Source organism: Aptenodytes patagonicus, chromosome 12, assembly GCF_965638725.1.
Source record: "Aptenodytes patagonicus chromosome 12, bAptPat1.pri.cur, whole genome shotgun sequence".
Taxonomy (NCBI): domain Eukaryota; kingdom Metazoa; phylum Chordata; class Aves; order Sphenisciformes; family Spheniscidae; genus Aptenodytes; species Aptenodytes patagonicus.
In genome coordinates, this window is record NC_134960.1 from 12,916,491 (window position 1) to 12,938,934 (window position 22,444).

General features: G+C 47.7%; 2 protein-coding genes across 5 annotated transcripts; both read left to right on the forward strand.

Annotated features, from left to right (window-relative positions):
• The first annotated feature begins 3,832 nt into the window (after window positions 1-3,832).
• LOC143166126 (E3 ubiquitin/ISG15 ligase TRIM25-like) lies at window positions 3,833-10,050 on the forward strand. Of its 3 annotated transcripts, none has more exons than XM_076350225.1 (6): window positions 3,833-4,575; window positions 5,214-5,309; window positions 6,321-6,554; window positions 6,650-6,672; window positions 7,650-7,792; window positions 9,260-10,050. In XM_076350225.1, exons 1-6 carry the CDS (start codon window positions 3,940-3,942, stop codon window positions 9,748-9,750), a joined length of 1,623 nt encoding a protein of 540 aa, XP_076206340.1. In that variant the 5' UTR covers window positions 3,833-3,939; the 3' UTR covers window positions 9,751-10,050. The 3 variants fall into 3 exon arrangements, with proteins under 3 accessions (XP_076206340.1, XP_076206342.1, XP_076206341.1); XM_076350227.1 differs by having other exon boundaries at window positions 9,533-10,050; XM_076350226.1 differs by lacking the exon at window positions 6,321-6,554.
• Window positions 10,051-11,370: 1,320 nt separating this feature from the next.
• Window positions 11,371-18,459, forward strand: LOC143166129 (E3 ubiquitin/ISG15 ligase TRIM25-like). Of its 2 annotated transcripts, none has more exons than XM_076350230.1 (9): window positions 11,371-12,034; window positions 13,731-13,826; window positions 14,403-14,636; window positions 14,754-14,776; window positions 15,965-16,101; window positions 16,565-16,595; window positions 16,823-16,854; window positions 17,672-17,710; window positions 18,016-18,459. In XM_076350230.1, exons 1-9 carry the CDS (start codon window positions 11,414-11,416, stop codon window positions 18,096-18,098), a joined length of 1,296 nt encoding a protein of 431 aa, XP_076206345.1. In that variant the 5' UTR covers window positions 11,371-11,413; the 3' UTR covers window positions 18,099-18,459. The 2 variants fall into 2 exon arrangements, with proteins under 2 accessions (XP_076206345.1, XP_076206346.1); XM_076350231.1 differs by having other exon boundaries at window positions 17,620-17,710; window positions 18,016-18,065.
• Window positions 18,460-22,444: the final 3,985 nt, after the last annotated feature.

The window sequence follows — 22,444 nt, forward strand, 5'->3', positions numbered from 1 at the left end:
CCTGGACAGTGGCATCTGACATCAAATCCTGCCCTGGGCTCTGCTAGGTGCAGGAGCTCCCTGCTCCCCGACATGGACCTCAGCTTCTGGGCCATGCAAGGTCTGTCCAGGGGGCTCTGGAGGCCATACTTAGAGTAATGTATGTATTTGCCCACTCTCAGCATTTATCAGTCCCAGTTTGTTGTCCAGATCTGTCCAGGTGTCTTTGCAGGGAGGAACAGGGACAGGCTTGGTTTCTTTGCTCCCTGCCAGCTCGGGGACCTCCCTGCCCACCGGTCCCCCTGCACTGCCCTCCCTGCCCACAGCAGCTGCCCACATGCCCACAAGGGACTCCTCCTGCTTTCCTTCCCGCTCCCTCCCAAGCTTTGCATCTCTCTCCCTAAGGCACCTGCAGCTCCTACCTCCTGTGCTTGCTGTGCTCTCCACCTTTGAATGCCGGTGGAGAGCTTTCTCCAAGTGCTGCTGGTTTTGGGTCCCGCAATCTCTTTGTCTCCCCCTCAGTCCTTGGCTGGATATGTTTTAATTTTTCATACGCCGTCTCTGCCTCCAAATACCTTTTCAAACTCAGACTCGGACCCCTCGTGTTTCTCAGCAACCTCCTGCAGGTAAGAAGGCACCATCCTCTCCCCACTGGCTTTTCTAGCACCAACCCCGCTCCCAAAAATACCGCCACCCTGCTGACTCTGAGGGAGCATTTCCAGCTCCTTATGTCTGCGGGCTCTTGCTGCCTGCGGTGCACAGTGGGCCACACTCAGCGTTGGCTGAACAGACCCTTTGATGACCAGGGCAACAGAAGCAAATCTGCTCTGGCAGCGGCTGCAATGGGTGAGGTGCTGGTACGGGGCTCTCGGGAGGCAGCTGGCTCCGCGGAGCAGGGCCGGGCCTGCCGCCTCTCTCCTTTTCTAAGCATCTCTGCTTCCCTTTCAGCTTGACATCCACAAGGACCCCTCCTTGCTCCTGCAATTGTGTTTTGATCACCATGAGCAAGCGGCTGCCCGGGCGGAGGTTGAGCACTGAAGGAATAGCAGACGGCTGGAGAGAGCAGGGCAGCTCAGGTTTGCCAGGAGCTGTCCTCTGCCTGCCTGCTAGTCAACAGCTTGCGGAGCAGAGAGAAGGCACCTCCTCGCTGCCTTAATAATAGCAATGATTTTAGAGGAAAACTGTCCACACTGCAGTAGTGCACACAAGCACGATGCCCCGGGCTTTCAGTAGCCCCCAAACCACCGAAGGCTGACTGCCCATGCAGAACCTGCTAGAGAAGGGCACAGAGAAGGGTTAGATTGCCCTGGAGCCTGGCACATGCTGTCTCTCATCTGTATCTGCTCACACTGGTTTTGGATCACTCAGAGTCTTAATTGCAGTGGGTCTGCAAAATATAGCGGTGTCTGCCTGGAGAGAGGCAGGGAAAGGATTTGGCTCACCACTGCTAGATGGGCAAACTCTTGGGTTCAAGCCCTGGCTTTCGTCACCACCACCATCTCCATTCATCACTGTGAGCTACTGAAAGTCAGCTCCAGGCAGCAACTCAGTAGTCCAAGGAGAAAAGACAACTCGTGCAATGCCCCTGGGATGTGGGGCTCTCCCCGGCGCACTCAGGCAGCAGAGGGACGGACACTACTCCGAGCATTCTCACTCCTGGGGTTCAGCTCACCTTCAAGTCGTACCTCCGGGAAACAGAAGTCTAGGTTTGCTCCGCTGGGTTTCTGCAATCAGTCAAAGCCAACCGGCACTAAAATACTGCCGTATTTAAAAATTACACAGAAAAATAAATGCATCTGGCAACTAGCTATTGCTCTCTCCACGGTGCTTCTGGTATAAGCTCTGTCCCTGCTACTGAATTTACCCTCCCTTCAGTGCTGCCGGTGGGGGGGACCCCCACATCAGTGTAACTGTGAGGCCAAAGGGAAGAGTTAAAAAGCCTGTTTGGTTGCGGCTGTGCACCATTTTGCCATGCAGGCTGCCCGCAAGCGGCCCGGGAGATACCAGCAGATTATTTACAGTGGCTGTTACCTGCAGCTTCCAGCATCTACTGGCTATCCAAACTCCTGAAGGAAATTAAGGAAATTAATTTTTCTTCAATGAAAGGATTAAGAACTTTAATTAATGAAGGGTAAAGAAAGAAGATTTTAGGCTAGGCGATTTGCAGGCAGCACGTGCAGCAGCAACGCTGCAGCTGGCTGCAGCAGCATGCAGTGGTGGAGCAGCAGCTTGTCTCAGCCTGTGTCTGCAAGCAGGGCACAGTAAGTAACCCAGAGTGATCCACAAAATCTCCAGAGGCTCCCGCAGAGAGCAAGCCCTTCTGCAGCCCTCATAGGCTCCAAGCAGATCAAACAGAGGATTTTTCCTATGCAGCACCAGGTTTTGGGGTTGGGATGCACGCAGCAGCATGGCAGTCAGCCGGTGCCATGTGCACTAAGGGCAGCATTTGCAAATGCAAGTTCTGCCATGCTGGAGGAGGTGGGGGAGGGCAATGGAAAGCAGCAGTTTCATGTGCTTTGGGGGAACAGCAAAGCCAGATGAGCACTGCATACAGTGTTAGTCACGTTCGAGACAACTATGGAAAAGGGATTAGCAGTAGTGAAGTGTGAAGCCACAAACCCCACTGAGGAGAGAAAAATAACGATACAGGACACAGAGTGGTTAGGAATGAGAATAAGAAACATCACTTGGAAATTGCAGCCAACATCTGAAACACCCCTATTTGGTGGGACAAGGTCATAAGAAAGCATTAGGGAGCAGGTAATAGGCAGCAAGCTGAAAATGAGCTTGTGCTCTGATATGGAGGGGATAATTCTACCTACACCCAGCACGTGCACCATGTCAGAGAGGACTGAGAGGCCAATACCATAAGGAAGAGATTTGTATGATGAATTCTTGTAAAATAACTAATATAACTATTGCTCCTCTGGGCATTTAGCCAAGTACAGAGTCCTTGCCTGGACAGCGGCTCAGGAGTGTCGCTTGGTTCAAGTAACGTGTTTAAGAAGTTCTCAGGAACCCAGGAGTAACGAGAGCAGTCCGATAACACCAGCCTTTGCAAACACCACGGGCAGCAAGGTCTCTGCCACAGGAGGCTCACGGGGACCATTTTTTGCCAGGACACTTACAGACAGTGTGCTTTGTGCCAACAGCTTCTCAGAAGCTTCTCAACAACTCAGAACAATGGGATGGAGAGAACAGAGAAAGGAGTAGCTTTTAAAATAGTAAAAGTAAGTTGCCTCCATCCTCCTCTATCCCCTGCTCCTGAAATGAAGGAGCCTTTTATTCCGTCCTGTTTCTAGGAGAAACTAAAGTCTAAGACTTAACAACTCTAAGGAGGAAAGGAGGGAGCAGCCCTAAGCAGAGCCCTCTTACAGCTCCCGGAGGAGGGCTGGGCCATGGTACACCCACCTGCCTGAAGGGCAGCAAAGAAAACTTGCTTTTTTCTTCCTGCTTTCTTCTCTGCACTCAAATATTGAGGGCAGGTAAGAACCTGGGCAGTGCTGGAGCAGGGAAAAGGACCAGTGGACACAGGAACAGGCTTTAAGGATGGAGGATCGCCAGATGTTATCTCAAGAAATATCTACAAGAGGACTGGGATAAAGAAAAGTTACACAGGGTGTAGACAGAAGCCAATGGCTCCATTTCCTGGCTGCTGCCCTCCCTGTTTAAGCAGGGGTCGACTATTTGCCCTGATCCCCTTGCAGCGGCCAAGCTCCCAGTGCCGGAGTTGCCTGCGTGGGCTACATCCTGTAATGGCCAATGGCTGCTGTGAGCGTGGCAGATGAGATGCAGGCAGCTGGGTGGAGGAGAGGAATGGCCCTCCCTTGCAAGGGGGAGGAGGCAGCAGCTCCCTGCCTGCAGAGCGAGTGAGAGGCGCCTCGCCACCACCACTTTCTGTTTCTCTTCCCACCACTGCCCTCCCTCTGGCACTCAGCCCTGCATGGCAGCTCAGGTGCCATGGCCGAGCCAGGTGCTGTGGCCAGGCTGGAGGAGGACCTGACCTGTCCCATCTGCCTGGGCATTTACAGCAACCCCGTGTCCCTGAGTTGTGGTCACAGCTTCTGCAAGGAGTGCATCCAGGAGGTGCATAGCCACCAGCATTGCCGGCAGGGCCCTTCCAGGTGCCCAGTGTGCTACGCCCAGGCAGACCCCACTATGGAGCTGCAGCCCAACATCCAGCTCCGCAGCATAGTGCAGAAGTTTTTGGATGCTCCCACTCATCAAGAGGAGGAAAAGCGTGAAGTGCAATGCGAAGAGAAGGGGGAAAATTCGGGCCAGCAAGATGAGGTGATCCTGTGTGATTTCTGCCTTCAGGAGCCCCAGCCAGCCACAAAGACCTGCCTGGGCTGCGAGGCCTCCCTGTGCCAAGCCCACCTGAGCAAGCACAGCACGAAGAGCCCCCTGAAAGATCATGTCCTGGTGGAGCCCTGTGATGCTCAGCTTTTGGCTGAGAGGAGATGCCCCCAGCACGGCAAACTGCTGGAGTGCTACTGCAAGACGGACTCGGTCTGCATCTGCGTGCTGTGCTGTGTCACCAGCTCCCACAAGAACCACAAGATCACCACTTTGGAGGAGGCGTTTGGCCAAGCGCAGGTAAGAGGCTGCCAGGACAGCAGCCCGGGCATGGATTGCACTAGGAAAACCATGGGGGTCTGTGGCACGGAGAGCTGCCCACAACATAGGGATGAAACATCTCCCAAGTTTCAGATCTGCAGATTCAGGATGGGGCTAAATCTCCATCTTGGGATATTGGGCTTTTAGTCCTAGTTTTGCCCCAGATTCCCTCTGGGCTTGCCCCTGGGCATATAAAACAAGGTGTTATAAACACTTTCTTCCCATCCTGAGGAGCCAAATGGGTGGGACCAAGTGCTTGTGGCTATGCTTTTAGTCCTAGGTGCATGTTCAAGCTGGAAGATCAGCCCGAGTTGCATTTATGCAAAGAAAATTAATGACAGAGTAACAGAAAGGAAGCTGTCAGCACTGAAAGTACCTTTATGTGTGGCTATTGCACATGAACAGTTTTCAGTTTCAAAATGTCTTTCCCGTGCTCGTAATTGTGGTATTTGTTCAGGGATAAAATCTTCCAGTAAACCTTTATGTATTGATTTGTCCTGAGAGCATGCAGTGAACAATTTTTTTGTAGGTCTAGCTTAACCCATTTCCATAAAATTGCTGATCTCGTGCACGTATGTTACTCCTATCCTGACGTTTCCCTCTGGTTATTTTTATAGGGTGTTTTTCCTGAAACTCTGAAAGCAGTGAAAGCACACGAAGCTGCGCTGTATCAAAGCATAGAAAACCTGCTGAAACAAAAGGAGGAAGTAAAGGTTTGTTCCAAGGTCCCATATGACTCCGGGGATGGTTGCATGCTGGTAGCTGATAAGATAAGGTTTTCCTTTGCCCTTCCCAGATCATGGATTCTGAATCTTTTTTAGTTCCTGGGTGGTTTCTCAGATATTTTCTAGGTTTCTTCTTTGAAAGAGGATGATGAACAACTTACTACTCTTCAAAGTACATTCTTAGTTTCCAAAGGACCTTCGAGCTTCAAAGTTGCTGTTAAGTCCATGCCTCCTGATTTGTGGGTGGTGGTTGGCTTTTTCCCCCCCAACCTTATTCAATTTTCAGACTCTAAAATATTTATGGAAAAGATACAGACCATGTTATAGTGATTTTATTCCTCTTTACAACAAGAAATCCCTTTAGGTTAGCCTGTGGTTCTAAGAAGTTGGTAGGAATGAGGTTAAAAGATTGCCCTAAAGTGTCTGGTTTTTGCTCCCAGCATGCAAATACCTATCTAAAAGCTCTGAAAGAGCAGGGAATTTAACACAGGTCTCCAAATCCTAGTTCATACTGCTTAGGCAGAATTGGCACTTGCCAAAAGAAGTCCTGGCACAGGGCAAAGGAAATGTTCCCTTCTAGTCTGAAGACAAAACTGTACCTGTTGGCAGTGTCCTGTCTGGCAGCGTAGCTGCTTTCAAACAGTGAGAGAAGCTTGGTGGAGGCAGGAAGCAGAGAAACTGTTTTTCCTCACCCAGCCTTAAAAGGACCAAAGGCAATGTATCTGTAGAAAAATACCAGTACAGAATAAGGAAATGTATGCATAGTGGAAAGTCTTCAGCAAGCATTGTGCAAGAAGCACTACTTTTTCATCTTTTTCTGGTCAGGTGCCAGATGCTGGGGAAGGCCGCTTATGTCACTTGGCCTTTCTGCTGTCAGTGGGACATCTTGGTTTGTTGTCATATGGAGAGGCACTAAGACCAGGCTCTTTTCTGAGTGAAAATTAGTGTGGAAAATGTAAGATTCAGTCCCTAACAGCTTTGAAAGTGTTTTCTTAATAGACTAAAGAGAGCCTGTGTAGGAATCGGCTGGAGAGCCTCTTCGAAGAGATGTGTCTGCAGCTGGATAACAAAAAAGGAGAGGTCCTGAAAGCTCTCAGTCACAATGAGGAGCAACAGCTTTTTCAGATTCAGACACAGATAGAAAAACACAAAGAGGGGAAGGATGCAGCCAGCCATGATGTACAGGAGCTGGAGGCTCTGAGAGATCAGAAAGACCTACTTCTTTTCACCAAGGTACCTAACAGTATCTCCCTTCCCAGAGATACTCGGCTCTTGGGCTGGCCTTTGCCTGCGCTATGCTAATTCTACTTTCAAAATGTCTTTTACAGGCTTTTGCAGCGATTCAAGCCAGGTAAGCTCTTCCCGAGGTGGTCTACTATTGCATTACATGTTGCTTCAGGTGACAGTCCAGCAGTGCGGGTCTGTTAGCCCAGCCTGCATGCACTGCAGGCCTACAGCTCCCTGGGCTCACCCTGGCTGCCCCTTGGGCACACTGACTGCATGCTCTAAGCCTGGCTTTGTCAGAGACCTGGAGAAGCCCAAAAATATTAACAGAGGTCATATACAACATGGCTTATTTTTCTGTACCCTCTGCACCTGTTCTCGAGACCCATTCTGAGGGCAATTCCTGAATATTTAGGTCCCTGGGTGGGCGTGCAAAGGACAGATGAGCTTGGATATCCTGAGTTGTCCTCCAGTTTGCACTGCCTTCTGCTTGTAAGAAGCAAATGTGGCAGGAGCCGAAACACGCAGTGAAGTCACAAGCCTACGAAGTTCATGGCTTTTCTCCTGAGTCGTTCTCCTAGTGCCTGCCCAGCGCTGTTCCTCCACCACAGCCCACTGCTGTGTGCACATAGGCTCCCCCAGCCCGGCCTTTCCCTAGCCCTGCATTTCAGGTGCAGCAGTTGCCTCTTGGCTGTGATAACGCAGCACTTCTGGTTTGCTGTCCCAGCATCCCAGCGGCTGCCCCTGACACCTCGTTAGCTCCTGCTGCGGGGACTTCAGGACTGTAACCACAAACGTGATGCTAGGGTCTGTCCTGGCAAAAGCTGGTGCTGAGGTGGCTGAGACAAGGTCCTCTGGGGACAGATATTGTCCATGGAGTGAACTTCATCCTAACGATGTTGAAGAGATTGGGGGTTCTGGGGAAAGACCTGTCAGAGGAGTCCCCGGTAAAGCTGCAGAGGGAGGGGAGGACAGAAGCTGCTTTCTCTATCTCCCATCGAGGCTGGGTGTGGAGTCAGGGATGCAGTTGTTGGCTCAGGGATGGGCTTGGTGATGGTTTTCTGATGACTTGCTGCTCTTCTGATGTCTTTCTGCATGTTTTAGGAAACGCAAGCCAGTTCCTATGAAAGCTGTTGTAGAACTGCCAACACCACCCATTATTGTGGATGAATTAACAACAGACACTACTCTAAGGCTTTTCCGGCAATTCCTCTCAGACATGCAGTCCTTATTTAAAGCACCACCTGGTAAGTGACCATTTCACTACCTGACAAGCAAGATGGAGAAGCTAACAAAACATATTTAAGAAAGGACTGTAATAAGACACCAAGTACACCAAGTACCTCTAGAAGAACTGATTAGTAACATTGTATTTGATTATTTTCACATATGTGTACATAAAAGGGTGCTTGTCCTGAGCTTCAGCACTTTGGGACATGCCTTGAACACACCCTGTTAAAATGGGCTCTGGGTAAAGAGGTGTGCATGTCCTAGGAGTTTTCTGGGAGGATTAAGAGAAGAGAATAGCAACACCTCTTCTGTCTGTAGCATCACTTTGATTCAAAGCACGGAGTAAGTTGAGAACTCATCACAGCAGCGGCAGGTGGAGTTTGTCTTGCGACGTAAATAATCTACTCTTTTTATGTAAATAATTCTATTCTTTTGTATTGTTTTGTAAGATCAACCTACATCCCCGGTGCTGTGCATGGTGGGATGCTTGTCCAACTGAGTTGAAAAAATTAGGGCTCCCTTGTTACTGCTTTCTTGATGGTACTTGAGCCCTTGCTGACAGTGAGCCTAGGGTCAAGACTAGGGGTCTGGGGGTCAAGACCCCCAGAGACAGCTGGGGTGGGAAGGCCCTGTCCAGAGCACATGCGACAGTGTGTGCCGTGCACACCTAATTGGCCACCATCCACACAGCCTCAGGTACACTAAGAAGCACACCATGCTCGCGGCCACTCCTGAGCTCAGTCTCTACCATCCCTGTAAGCATAGTCCAGAGCTATTGTGGCTAGAACGCATCAGATCCAGGTTCTCCTAATTATCTATGCCATCTGAGCAATTTTGGTTAGTTGCGCAAGTCACTGCCAATGTTTCAGTTTCCTGAAGGAGTAACTTCAGAGCAGAAAATGCCACAACATTGAAATGCATTACCTGCAAGAGAATGTTTGAATAAAAACATTCTGCAAATTCCTGAGTATAGAATTAACTTCTTGTGATTCGTCATGCTAGGAAGTTTTGAGAGTTCTAGAAAATAACTTCATATGATCCTAAGCAAATAAGCTTTTATAAAATGGCTGTGCTACTGTTCACGCATTTCTTGTACAGGGAAGTTAATCTGGGGAGTTTTTAAAAATGCCTAATGAAGGTCTGCAGGACAATGATGGAAAACTAAAATCTAAGAGTTTCTGTAGTTGGAAACAAAAAGCAAAAAGACACTTTAAAATTGTGAAAGAGCAGCATTTCTTGAAATATGGTATCAACCCCCTTTAGAATTACATAGAAGCAGCTAAGAGAGGTGCGGAAGGTGTTTCGGTTAACATATGCTTTTAAAGACTTGGGTGGGTTGGACTTGAATTGGATGACTTGGATAGGATGACTTGGATTGTCTTGGATGTCTTGGATTGGGAAATCCAGCTTTCAGCAATGGGGATGTATGCAAATCTGCACAATTACCTGTTAATCATAATGTGGAGTTTTTTTTCTTTGTATAGTTCATGAACATCTGACTTCTTCAATGTATCGAGGAGGTGGATTTGCTTATAGCAACAACACAATCTTTGCATCCTCATCCAATACTTTAAAGTTTGGGGTATCAAAAACACTCAGTGCCATCCCACACATGGAGAGCGACCAGAGCTTCTCAGAGGGCTGTCACTTCTGGGAGGTAGACACCAGCTGTGCGAGGTGCTGGAAGCTTGGAATCGTTCACCCCAACTTTGAGTGCTACCTACAAATGTCTCATGATTACCTCCGTGTGTTCCTAGGTCAAACAATGATCACAGAAAAGGACTTTTGTACAGCCCTCAAAGTGGTCAGGGTAGAGCTAGACTGCAGAAGAAATACACTGTCATTTTATAATGCGTCTGTCAACGATGGAGATCCTGCTGAGAGCCTCAGGCTTATAGAGAGAGTAAGCATCCCTTCGAACTATCCCGTCCATGCTACCTTCAGCTTGTCTCATGGCTCTTTGAAGCTCCTGTAGTGATGTGGGGACAAGGTGCTGTTTTGTATTTCCAGGTTTAGGTATTGGGACTGTTGCTGCGCGGAGGCTGTGCTAAGCATATTAGAAATTGGATTTTGGGCTGCTGTGACGGCTCATCTGTGTGATGACAAGGCTTCTGTGGCGTATATCAGAGCACGCTGCTGCTTACTGCAAGAGCTCCTATCTTATTTGTTCTGTTAATCATGATGGAAATACCGTTAAGTTGTGCTTTTTTGCTCGGCTGTATCAAATGCTGTATTGGCTGCATGTTATTAAAGTAATTTAGTTTGCAAAACTCAATGGCTATTGCGTTTATAAAAAAGGTGACGGCACAACATTAACTGCTATAGAATTAAGCAGCAGCAATGCTGATCTTTTCTCTAATGCATCAGCTTTTACCTCTGCCCTCCTCCGCCTGTCCTGCACAACCTAAGCCCTCCATTGCGGAAGCAAAGCTGGCCTGGGAGGCGAGTAGAGACTAGGCGGTAAGACACCTGGTTTCCCTTGCTCTCTGCTGCTGTCCTCCCCTGTGAGCTCTCTGATAGATCACTTACCTACTTGTTGCCTCAGTTTTAATTTTCTCCTCACCTATGCAAAAATCTCACAGCAAAGAGAGTAATAAAGAGGAAAACTCATGTGCCTTTAGTCCGTGACATATGGGGCCTGGATTAGTTCGTTCTTATGATTGTTCAAACACAGAGGAAGAGATGATATTCCTGCTTGCTGCCTGTGGTGCTGCTGCCTTCAGACAGAGCCACAGTATTTGCATGAAGACGTCCAGGCAGGAGCTCTCCACCAGCAGGGACAGCGAAGGACCTTGAGGGAAACTACAGTTTTGCATATGCTAAAAGAAAGCCTTGTTCAGTCTTAGAAGAAAGTGGCTGTGTTTTGTCTTTTGCATTTTATACACCAAAATGATATGGAAAACCATGCGGGTAGAGTTGGGTCTCCTGCAGTGGCTGCTGCAGTGGCTGCTGCTCTGCCTGGTCTCAGGTGGTATGGGCACAAAGTGAGGTAAGCAAGGCTCATGACACGGTACAGGGTTATTCCTATCCTAGAGTGCCTTTCCGGGAGCCTTTACCAGCCCCATTTCCCTGTCAGCTGGCTGCAGGTACGAGACCAGCCTCAACAAGTCCCAGTAAAAGTTTTCCCTGGGTTCTCCCTATTTTACCTTTAGGGGAGCATCTGTAACTGTTGTGGAGAAGAACCAGACAAAGCAGAGAGAATTCCTGGCTTGCCTGGGCCAGGCTCATACTCTTCGCATCCAGGGTTTATCTCTAATTCGCTGCCCCTGGCATGGGATGGAGGATTTTTGTGGGAGAGCAGAGGGCTGTAGGAGAATTGTACATCTCGTGCCCTGCATGTGAGTGTCTCCCCAGCACCCACTGCTCCCACCAGCCTGCTGGGGGCTCACACATGGAGTGATGCTGCCTGAGACCATGCAGCAACTGAGGGCAAATGTCTAAAAGTGGCTGCCATGGCACCCACAAGAGCTGCTTGTGGGTGGAGCCTGGGACGGGGAGCGTTGTCTCTGCTGGCCTGTCACAGGGTGGAGGGGGAGGCCTTGCAGCCTCTGGGCTGCGTCTCCAACCGGGGCACAATGCCAAGGACGTCCTTTTAGTTTCATTTCTCGCAGACTGGCTAAGACGCCATTTCTGCAGCCATGGCAAAAGCTAGGGAAGAATTTGGAGGGGGTGCCAGCCTGGAGGATGAACTGAGCTGTCCCATCTGCCTGTGTCTGTACAGGAACCCAGTGTCACTGAGCTGCGGTCACAGCTTCTGCAAGCAGTGTGTCCAGAAGGCGCTCGGTGCCCAGCAGCAATCCAAGGCCCCTTATTCCTGCCCCATGTGCAAACTCCAGCTGGGGCCCATCCTGGAGCTACAGAAGAATTTCCAGCTGTGCAGCATTGTGGAGGCATTTCTGGCCACCACTTCCAAAGGACAACAGGGCAAGGGCTCTGCAGAGGAGAAGAAGGAGTTAGTTCCCTGTGACTTCTGCCTGGATTGGTCCCAGCCAGCGGTGAAAACCTGCCTGATCTGCGATGCGTCTTTGTGCCAGGCCCATCTGAACAAACACAACTCCAAGGCTTCCCAGCGGGACCACATCCTGGTGGAGGTGGGCGCAGGCAGCGTGGCAGAGGAGAGGAGGTGCCTGGAGCACGGCAGGCTGCTGGAGTGCTACTGCCAGGACGAGGGGCAGTACATCTGCATGCTCTGCTCTATTGCGGGGTGCCACAAGGGCCACAGCATCATCACCCTGAAGGAGGCACATGACAAACAGCTGGTAAGGGGCTCTCCTCTCCCCACGGCCCCTGCAGGGTTTGCTCCAAACTCCTGACCTGGGGGAAGGGGGGAAGCCGCAGGAGGGGCAGTAAGGCTTTCACTGAGGAAAGGGGACAGGGTGGGGCGGGGGGGGGGGGGTGGCGAGGGCAGGCAGGCAGCAGCTCAGGGCATTTCATATCTGCCCCAGCGGGGACTGGAATTTACTTTTCATTTCCTCCATTGTGTTGCCAGAGCCGCCTGGCAGGCTAAGCAGAGGGAGAGGAGCAGAGAAAGGTGTTTGGGGCTGACCGGGACAAGGGTGGGTAAATCCTGCAGTGTGTGCTGACGTGGGCGCGCGTGCGGAAGAGCGAGCGAGAGGCAGGCGCAGGGCTCTGCTGTCCCACAACGCTGAAGTGCACGCCCATCGTGTGCGGCCCCAGGCAACTGCAAACTGCCACTCACCAGGGTGTTCCTGGCTGGGATTAAGAAGTATTCCTGCAGGGATTAAGGAGTCTCTTCTTCCACAGAGCCTCGGAGACCTCACCACTGCTGAACTTTGGGTTGGGAAACAGGTTTTCCCGCTCGAGGCCCTTCCCTCTGGCTCCCTCCTCCTTCTGCCCTAAGTTTTGTGGAGCCAGCGTCCCAGCGGGCAGAGACATGGGGCCTCGATGTCCCTGCCTTTGAGGCCAGCCGCTGTCCTCAAAATGCTCCAAAATCAGCTGAGACTGAGGGGATAAAATGCATTTGCTATGCTCACTCACTGCCTTGCGTTTGAAATTTCTGGGCTCAATTTAGAGCCCAAGCAAAACACCCTGCAGCAACCCAGTGCGTAGGCAGGAAATGTCTGGCTCACTCTGGACCTCAGGACAGGTCACAGCCTCCTCGGGTATTAGCAGGAAGCATCCTTTGCAGTTATATGTATCGCAAAGTAACTTTCTCCCCCAAGTTACATATAAAAAATTCAGGGCTGCCAAACAGAAGTGGGCTGTGTAGGGTAAGTAGCCATTTCCTTCATCCCTGGAGCTGGTAAAGAAACGGGAATCTGGCAGCTGTGTCTGCTGCGGCCATTCATGGGTGCTCAAGGTGTGAAAACACTGCTGGAGGCTGCTAGGAGCAACCAGAACCATTCAGATGCTGTCTATTCTAATCCCTGAAGAACAAGGTTTAACGTCCCCTCTGAAATGTGTTATTGTGCAGTATAACAGCACTCGATGATCGTGGTATCCATTAAAATGAACAGCTGGGTGAGTAAGTACCGCTGTTTTGCTGATCTTCAGAAAAGATGGTTGCTTATTACCTTATCCTCAGATCCCACAGCTGCTGACAGATGTGAAAACTAAGGATTTGGATCACATTAGGCACATGTGAAGATTCTGGCAGGAACAGAGCTTTAACAGATAAAGTGAGATTTATTAATTTAAAGTGAAATTTACTTATTCAAAGGGAAAGTTGTTTATTAACCTACCACATACAAAGTTACACATATATAAAAATTAAACATTGATTTGAAAGATTTCGACATCATATCAGTTTTCCCATTATGCACTATCTTTATGAGGAGGCAAATGAATGCAGTTTATTATAGGGCTTACTGGTGAAAGCAGGCAGGTGGAAGGTGCCCGTGCCATTTCACCAGCTCCAGAAACTGCCAGTCTGGTTTAAAGCTACCCGTGCTGCTTCCCTGCTATGAAGTTCAATGCTGTCTTTCCTTCTGCTAGGGTGAACTCTCGAACATCGTGGGGTGGCTGCAGGAACGTAAAAGTGCTTTAGTGACCGCCCTAGAAGAGCTTCAGAAAAGTGAGAATCAGCTCAAGGTTGGTATCCAGATTGTCGCTAATTCAGAGCATCTTCCCTCCACAATTTCTAGGAAATAAGTGATGGAAACTATACTGTTAGAAGCAGATGAATAGAAAGAGATATAGTCCAAAGCAGGGAAAACACTGGTGTAAGAAACTGCCAGAACCAAGCTGTCTCACAGCCTCCCAGCATAGCTCCACAGGAGGAACCAGCTGGGAGACTCCACCATTTATTGTGGTTGCACGGACCAGGTTGCAGCACTGGCAGACCACAGATTGTACATATCATTATATATTTTTAATGTTTTCTATCTGTTAAATAAAAGAAAAACAATTTGAGTCTACAAGTGGGCTTTTCAGTGTGTACTGATACAGTTCTCACATTGCTAGCTGAATTTTAGCTGATTTTGTTACTATAGCACAATAATTTTCATAACCCTCTGTTTAATCAGATATTCTAAGCGAATGCGTATTGTCTGCTTCCTTCTAAAGCCAGTGCAAAGGATAGATACAATCCTAATTAATAAACAGAGGCACTAAGCTGAAGTGTTGGGTTCCTGAGCCAGTGCACCATTTTCTTATCTGTTCATTTAGACCAATACGAAAACAGTGACTTCTCAGCTGCAAAAGCTGTTTGAAGAGATGAAGACAGAGATGATTCAGAAAGAGAAGAAGATCCTGACTGACATTCGATCCAATGAGAAAAAACAACTGGCAGACATTACCAAAGTGAAGAAGGAAATGGAACAGAGGAGAGATGAGGCTGCACAGCATCTTCAGTCTTTGCAGAAGATGAGAGAGCAAACAGATATTTTCATCTTCTTCAAAGTAAGCAGCGGTATTCTGCTTTTCTTCATCAATATGCCTATTTCTCAGCCAGCTGCCCTTTCTGGTAATCACACTAACAATTTTTTTTCCTTTTTTTTTTGCCAATCCTATTTGTAGGAATTTAAACTGGCCATGGACAGGTATGTTCCACCTGAAAACACTTGTTTTCTTCTTTGAAAAAATATGGTGTTGATAACTGGGATCAAACCCCACTGCCTGTGCCCCTCTGTCCTAGCACCTTATGCTGCAAAGCTGCTCCCTATTCCAGCCGAGCCAGAGGGTACCACGTCCACACAATTAACGAGGATGGAGAGATATCTGGCTGCCGTTCCAGTGGTCCCTTTAAGTTTCAGTTTCCTTGGCAGCTACACGGTTGCTGGATTCTGATGAAAACCACTGGCTTTTATTACCAGAAAAACGTTTTTATCAGAGGTGAAGCCCATAGGGTTCAGTTTACAGCAACACTCTCTTGGCTGTGTATTGGTGACACTCCTGCACGTAGGTCACAGTGAACAGCCTTTGGCTGCAGAGGTAGCTGGCTCATTTCCCACTGATTTTTGCTTCTGCTTGTGGACAAGCTTAATAGCTAGACAGATTTATTATCCCTTCTCTCACAGGTGATACATTTAATTTATAACTTATCACTTCCTAATTGATGCCTGGGTGTCAGCTGTAATTCAATGGTGCAAAACCACACCAACAGTAAGTTACAGATCCACAAGAGATTTTGCTGCAACACTAAACTCCCCAGCCACATGAAGGGCTAGCTCAAACATCTAGCTGGATTTTAAGATGTCATCTCTGTAACTTGTACAAATTAAAGCTGAGTTTGAACTTGGATTGTAAGGATAACTTTGAATCACCGTGTACCTAGGGGCTATACTGGCAGCAGCACAGTCCATTACTCACAGCTGTGCTGCAAGTCAAAATCTAGCCTGTGGGATCAAAGTCATTTTCCAGAAGCCTGGACACCATTTAATATGTTTGGCATTTTCTTTCTATCACAACGGCAGTTGTGCTAGAACAGTAAGAGCCTGCCTGCAGCAGGTCAAAGCACTATTTGCACAAGGGTATTAGCAAAACGCCTCCCCCTTTCTCATTTTCAGCATTTGAAAGTTGCCATCTAGGTTTGGTAAGCGAAAGGCATTGCCAAGTAAATAACAATATATAACAATTGCAACTCACTTAACCTTATCAGATGGCCATTTACCTGATACTTCATGTTGCCAAAGCACCCTCCTCTTTGTAGAGTCCTTCCTAACGAAGGAGTTTGTTAACTTTCTAATGCTAAATGGTTTTCCTTGGTGAAATGACTGCCTGCACCCTAGGATTGCGAGTCAGAATTTCAGCAGCAGGAGCATGGATGTGGTGGTAGTGCAGATGGATCAGGCCAGGATCAACCACTGCCGACACCTGATGTGGGACTTCATGAGTCACCAGGACTCGCTGCTGCAAGGCGTGCACAGTGAGTGATCTGCCCCGGCCCGCCAGCCACGCACCACTGACCCCGAGCGGAAAACAGCAAGCCATGGGGTTCAGTGAGCCAGGCTGACGGCTGCCGAACGCTGGCTCCTTTATATGGGGTGTGTGCATGGCCTTGAGGGGCTGATGATTCGGATGGGATCTTGGCGGTGTTGGAGAGGGGAGGGCAAAGGGGGCAGAAAGACTGTTTCTGGGGATAACAAGAAAAAGGTCTGCCCCTAACCAGCGTAAGGCCAGCTTCTCCTCTGTCTGATGTGGTTTCCTGCTCCCACCTACCTCCCGAGCCTTTAGGTGCTCAATCATGCTTTTGAGAAACGTCTTCTTCGTTTGCCCACCCCCATCCCCACCTAGTTTATCCCCGACCATGAGATCCAGGGGCACAGTACCACATACCAAACTTGAATGCATTGCCAGCTTTGTAAAACATTCTTCTCCATCTTTCTTAGGTGAACTCACCAACCAAATTAAGTGGAACAGGTAAATCCTTTTCTTTACTTACAAAATGTTCCCTGCAAATTTCTCCAACAGTTGTTCATTTAAGGACTGTGTGTCCTGTGCTCCTCTGCTTCAGCCAAGCAGAGTCTACAAGGCTGTCCTTCATCTCAAAAGAGGGGGTCAGATCTATTCACGTCTCTTATTTCGTTATTAACAAGATGCGATTTGTGTTTTATGAGGCACTAACATTCAACACTGTTTCTTTACAGTGGGGCTTCAGATACCGGTACCTCTTCAAACTGTAAGTGTTCAAAAATAGTAGTTACTCCTCAGGACTCTGGCCTGGGGCTGTGAGTCTTGCAGAGAAAATCCCTCACCTAAAAATGTGAGCAGCATTTTGTTGCATGCATCTCCTCTCCTTGCCAGAGGTGAGACCAGTAGGAGAGCAGCCTCAGGGCACAGTTCTCAAAATCTGCAGTGGGCAGAAATCTCTGGGAACTCACCAGAGAAATCAGTTATCTTCAGCCTGAGGGTTTGCTTCAGTGCTCAGTAAAAGCCTGAGCCTGCTCCGAGGAAAGACCCTGGAGGGGTTCCCACCAGCTGAGCAGGAGCTGGAGCAAACCCAGTGCCTGAAAAGATTCCCAGACAAATCCAAATGCTACAGGAGATCTTAAATCTGTAGACCGTATTTCTCTTCAGATAGCACTAGTCCAATGCTCAAATCGATTTCTGCTGGGTACAGTGGTGCATCTTTTCTACAAGCTTTTCTGAAGAAAACTTATTTAGAAGTTATTTGAAAGATTTTTTATATTTTTTAATTGCTGCAACTAAAGTTCATTTTGCAAACAAGTTTTTCTTAATTCATAAATTCAAAATAAAATCCTACTTTCTTCACCACTTTTTAATTTTTGGAGGGGAACAATACTCTCTTCTGACAAGCATTTCTTAGGGACAGGTTAATGGTAAAATTTTACTTTGGAAAGGATGTGTTTGAGAACAGCTGTTCAGTGGGGGGGTTGAAGACAATGTAGTCTTGCCCTAAATGCAAACATATTTGTTTTACCAGACACATTTGAAAAACCAGAAAAAAAGTTTTCTTTTTCCAATAATTCATGTAGCTGATAATGGATGGAGAGCACAAGAGGCATGTGATGCAGGTAAGCGATTAAATGGAGTTTTAATTACGGAGTGCAGCTTAACAATACAGTTGCTTTCATTTAACATAATGCCAGCCTCAAATCTAGAGGTATATTTTTAAATCGCTGTACATGGCCATTTATGTGTCTTGTGAGCTCACTCTTCTACAGACATATTAATGTCTGTGTTCTATACAGAACCAGACAGTTACTCAAAACAGGGGAGGGAGAAGAAACATTTTTTCTGAGGCAATGCAAAGCTGTACTTGGAAGCACCTTGTCAAATGTTATTAGCATAGCAATAAAATATTACTTTATTATTACAGTAAGTGAAGCTTCTCCAGCTTGTGTATTCCTACGGCACAAAAGCCACGGGAAGGGTCAGCGAACTTCAGAATGGCAGATGTGAACGGAGTGTTTTGTCTACGTATTCCCAGAAGTAGGGGAGAGATGAAAAAAAGAAGTCAGAACTGAGATGGAAAGAAAAAGTTAAATATTGTCAAAAATGTCCTCTAATAATGGGGACCTGCCAAGTGTCTTTGCCTCCCCTGCATACCTGCTATTAAAAGCAATTCTGTAGCATATGCAAATTTAGAAAAGAAGTGCTAAGAATTAACACGAACATAAGAAAATCTCCAGCTGCTGCTGGCTTCCAAACTGTGGACTATATCATCTCATGGTACTAATGATACTTGTGTACTATTAATTGCGGTGACTGTGTTGTCATTATGTGGTTGGATAACGAAATAAATGGCTATAGATACAGATAAGCAAGGCTGGCTGATTTCATACCATCACCAGGAATTGATTATTGAGAGCATTGTTTGTGGATGGCTGCAGTAGAAAGCTGTTCAGGACCGTGCCACAGATTTGGATTATCACATTTAACACAAGTGATCTTTGTAGCAAAGAATTAATTATCTTTGTATGAAACCAGCTTAGTCAGCCCCTAAGCCACATTTTAACACTTCTCCTACAGAGTGCTCAAAGAGCCATGCAAAATACCACGGTCAGCAGCGTATGAAGATGCTTCACTGGCCACATCTCTGTGTGTACAGATGTTCTCTTCTGATCAAGCACGTGCTGTGCTTTCCAGATGTAGCCATTATTGCACATGTCAACTCCACAAAGGGATTTCACAGACACTGCCAGGCAGATAGGCTCACTCTTTGTTGCTGTGGGCTGCTCTGTGCCTAGCTGTGGTTCAGATCCAACACGTAGGTTCACAACCTGGGTGTTTCTTCTCCAAATGATAAAAATATTCTACTGCAAACCAGGGTTGCCAGCATAAACATTTTTAAGAAATAAAGGCTAAGTTCTGGGTGCTTCTATATAAATTAGGATTCATGGCTACAACTCTATTCTGTCACTTGTAATAATCAACATATACCTAACTGCAGGGATTAAAAACAATAAACTCGGGAAAATCCATCTCAGATATAGAGTAACGTCTCCCTTCGTGGTTTAAATGGACTTGCCAAGCTGTAATGGATCTGCAGCCCTTGCTCTGCTGCACACATCAATTGTCAGCATAACAGAAAGTGCATGGCCAAATTTTGGGAGCTCAGCAGTAGCTCAAGGTGACTTTGCAAATATTCCCTACTGCTTGAAGCCAGCAAGACACGAAGGACAGCTGCTCTCAGCCACTCAAATAAGGCAAAAGAAATGAGCCTGTCCTTCGGCACTTTTATTACCGGGGCATCTCTCTGGCTGCCAGGTAGTTACTGCTTTCACCCCAGGTGAAGAAGCCGTGAGCAGCCAATGCTGTTCAGTGCTGCTGCTGCAGACAGCAAGTTACTGCACTGCTGCAGATCACTACAGAGAGCGAGAGATTTATTCAAGCACGTTATTTTAAGTAACTTCCTCTCCCCCCATCTCACAGCGCATCCCACGTTGACTACACTTGGGAAATGTCAGCACCTCTGTAGCCCCTTCTGAAATATCAGTTTAGCATAACACGGGTCACAGCGAAACCCATGTTAAAAATGTGTATTCCCATTCCTCCAGCCACAGGCTGCCGTGGGAGAACTGGAGCACAGCTCTCCCCCTCGCCAGCAGAGGGAAAGGGCAGCTGGTAGCAGGGTGCTGAGCAATTCCTGCACTCCCAGGCAGCGGCCCTCACCAGCACGTTTCTGGATATATGGCTACCCTCTTGCCTGCATGCAATTCTCATTTTTTTAACACCATTTCTGACAGTCTTGGAGAAGATATGATGATACTTTCTTTCTCCAGGGAGAATGAGGTACTGACTTCACCTTACCTCCAATGCCAGCTGTAAGCTCCCTGAATCTCTGAGCCCCTGGCAGAATTGTCTGTGACCCATTTAGAGAAGGGTCCTTCCAGAAACCTTCACTGCAGATGACCATCCATTTCTTATGAATGGAGTCACATTCACAAGAGGCTTTCAGAAGGGCTGGGAGCAGCCGAGAAGCGAGTATGTCTGCAGCAGGCTGGGTAAAGGCCATTCATGCTTTAAGGAAGAGCTCTGCAGCCCTCACTAGACAGTTGTAACGCTGCCTTTGAAGCATTGATCACAGATAATACAGTATCGCACTAAGATTAAAGTACCTAGTATAACTAAACCCCAGGACCAATGGGACTTCTTGACCAAAACAAAGACAGTAATTCTCGGGATGGAACTTGCCTAGCATCTAATCTGGAGGGAAAAGTGCATGTAGCTTTTCACTGCTAGGCTTATCGGACTCGAATTTGTGGCCAATGTAAACACCTGCCAAAACAGAGCAGAAGAATAGTGACTCTATTGTAAGCAAAATTAATGTGATTCAGGAGATCTATTCAGGAGATAAGGACTTTATAATTGCTGCTATATGGCAAAAGCAAAGGATTTCATTTCAAGTAGATTGGGAAAAATACATTTTTTAATACTGCTGCAGGCTCACAAAGCTTTTGGATGAAAATTAGTATCTAGGAGGGTAGATTTTCTGAGTTAGATACTAAGCTGATGGTGCAGTTTATTTCCCCCATACATTTGCCTGCTATAGTATTAGCAAAGATAGAGTCCTCTGATTTTGAGACTTGTCTTATTTTTAATATTCCACGCATTAGCCTTGAGGAAGCAAAGAGAGGTGAAAGACTAGATGAAAGCAATGTAAGAAAATACACTGGAGTCCAGCAATTATTTAACTGAGCCTTCTAACCCACAACACCACCCTGAAAATATTAACACTTAATTAGTTTTTGACTCTAGGAGACAATATTGGACCATGGCATACACTGAAAGTGTAGCAATTCTGCACAGATATGTGTGCAGAACACTCTTTCTTGATAGCAATGTAATTGTGAGATATGTAGTCCTGAGATATGGACAGAGCTTATTTCTTTTTGATATCTTTATGGCTTAAGTATGCTGATTACCTAAGGACTCTGATCCATTGCATCTTTCATTATTTATTATGCGCCTTCCCTCCACCCACTTCATTTTTACTTGGCATTTTTCTCATCCTTGATGGAAACCTTTAGAGGGGAGGAGAGTGTAGCAGCTGATTTTATGGCTCTTTTTTTGCTTTTGCCAAGCGTTGCATGATGTGGCTGAATTTATAATCAAATGTATAAATAAAATGCATTTCAAAAGCTAGGACAGGCCTCTTTCTGTTACTTAGTCTGATGGACTTTCTAAGTAAGTCAGACATGCCACATCTAGACCTTTATGTGTCTGGCACTAGGGCCTTCTAGGACCAGCAGGTTAGCCACCAAACCCCGGGGATACCGCCTTGATTTTGCACGCAGGAAACCGTGGGAGGTCTTGAGGAAGGTTGTCCTAAGGCCCCTGATTGCTCCCGCCAAAGGCTCAAGTTCAAGAATCTCAGGGTAACTTAACATTGCTTCTGTTTTGTGCCTATTTTGCTTTACACTATTAATGTTTGTCTGAGTGGCCAGACAAGCTGCCTGCATGGGGAGGCAGGTTTGTATGAGCTTGGATATGCAGACAGCTCTCAGTCTCTGGGCAGCAAGCTAGGCAGTTCCCATCTTCTCCATCTCCAAACTTCATGCAACATTTTGCAAATGCAGGCCCGAATCTCAGTGGATGGCAAGTTGCACAGAGAAGGAAGGACAAGGAGAGAAAATAACACATGTTTTTAGCTGCTTTCACCATAGCCCACCCGTCCTGACACGGAGCTGTACGGCTGGTGGGACCGAGGCAGTGGGCAGGGAGGTAGTAGGAGGACACAACTGAAAGCAGGAGGCTCCTTACACAAGGGTGGGAGCCAGGTGGCATAAACCAGCTGAGAGCTGGGGGAAATCAGAGGGTGCCTTTATCTGCTGAGTGATAAAGCAGAACTGGAAGCCTGGAGAGGACTGAGAAGAACCAGAGCGAGGCATTGCACAGGGGTTTTACTGACAGAGCAGAGAGGGACGGTAACACCGTCCCGTGCAGCCCATAGAACTCTTTGCCAAGCGGACCAGGGCACAGCGGGGCTGTACAAGAGCTGCCAGGCAAGAGGCGAGGCGAGAGGGCTTCCCTGGCTGCAGTGCGCAGGCTGCCCAGGAGTATGTGCCCGGTGGAACAAAACGGAGTGTTTTTCAAGATTATTTTGTAGTCTGAGAAACTGGTCTCTGGAGATTTGATATCATAATGATGATGGGGCAACCTGGAGAACCAGAGGCAGCAGGTTTGACAGGCAGACTGAGTGGGATGGGCAGATGGCACATGCTAGCGTTTGTGTGTCAGCAAGCCTCAGCTCACCATTCCTTGGCAGGAGATTCTGGAGCGTGAGGAGCCCAGAGGCACATTTC

Bases quoted from the DNA above. Each gene is read 5' to 3' on its own strand.
- LOC143166126 (XM_076350225.1), top strand. From the start codon at position 3,940: ATGGCCGAGCCAGGTGCTGTGGCCAGGCTGGAGGAGGACCTGACCTGT. The intron at 4,576-5,213 runs GTAAGAGGCTGC...TTATTTTTATAG, and splicing joins AGGCGTTTGGCCAAGCGCAG to GGTGTTTTTCCTGAAACTCT. The intron at 5,310-6,320 runs GTTTGTTCCAAG...TTTTCTTAATAG, and splicing joins AACAAAAGGAGGAAGTAAAG to ACTAAAGAGAGCCTGTGTAG.
- LOC143166129 (XM_076350230.1), top strand. From the start codon at position 11,414: ATGGCAAAAGCTAGGGAAGAATTTGGAGGGGGTGCCAGCCTGGAGGAT. The intron at 14,637-14,753 runs GTAAGCAGCGGT...TCCTATTTGTAG, and splicing joins ATATTTTCATCTTCTTCAAA to GAATTTAAACTGGCCATGGA. The intron at 16,855-17,671 runs GTAAGTGTTCAA...TAATTCATGTAG, and splicing joins TACCGGTACCTCTTCAAACT to CTGATAATGGATGGAGAGCA.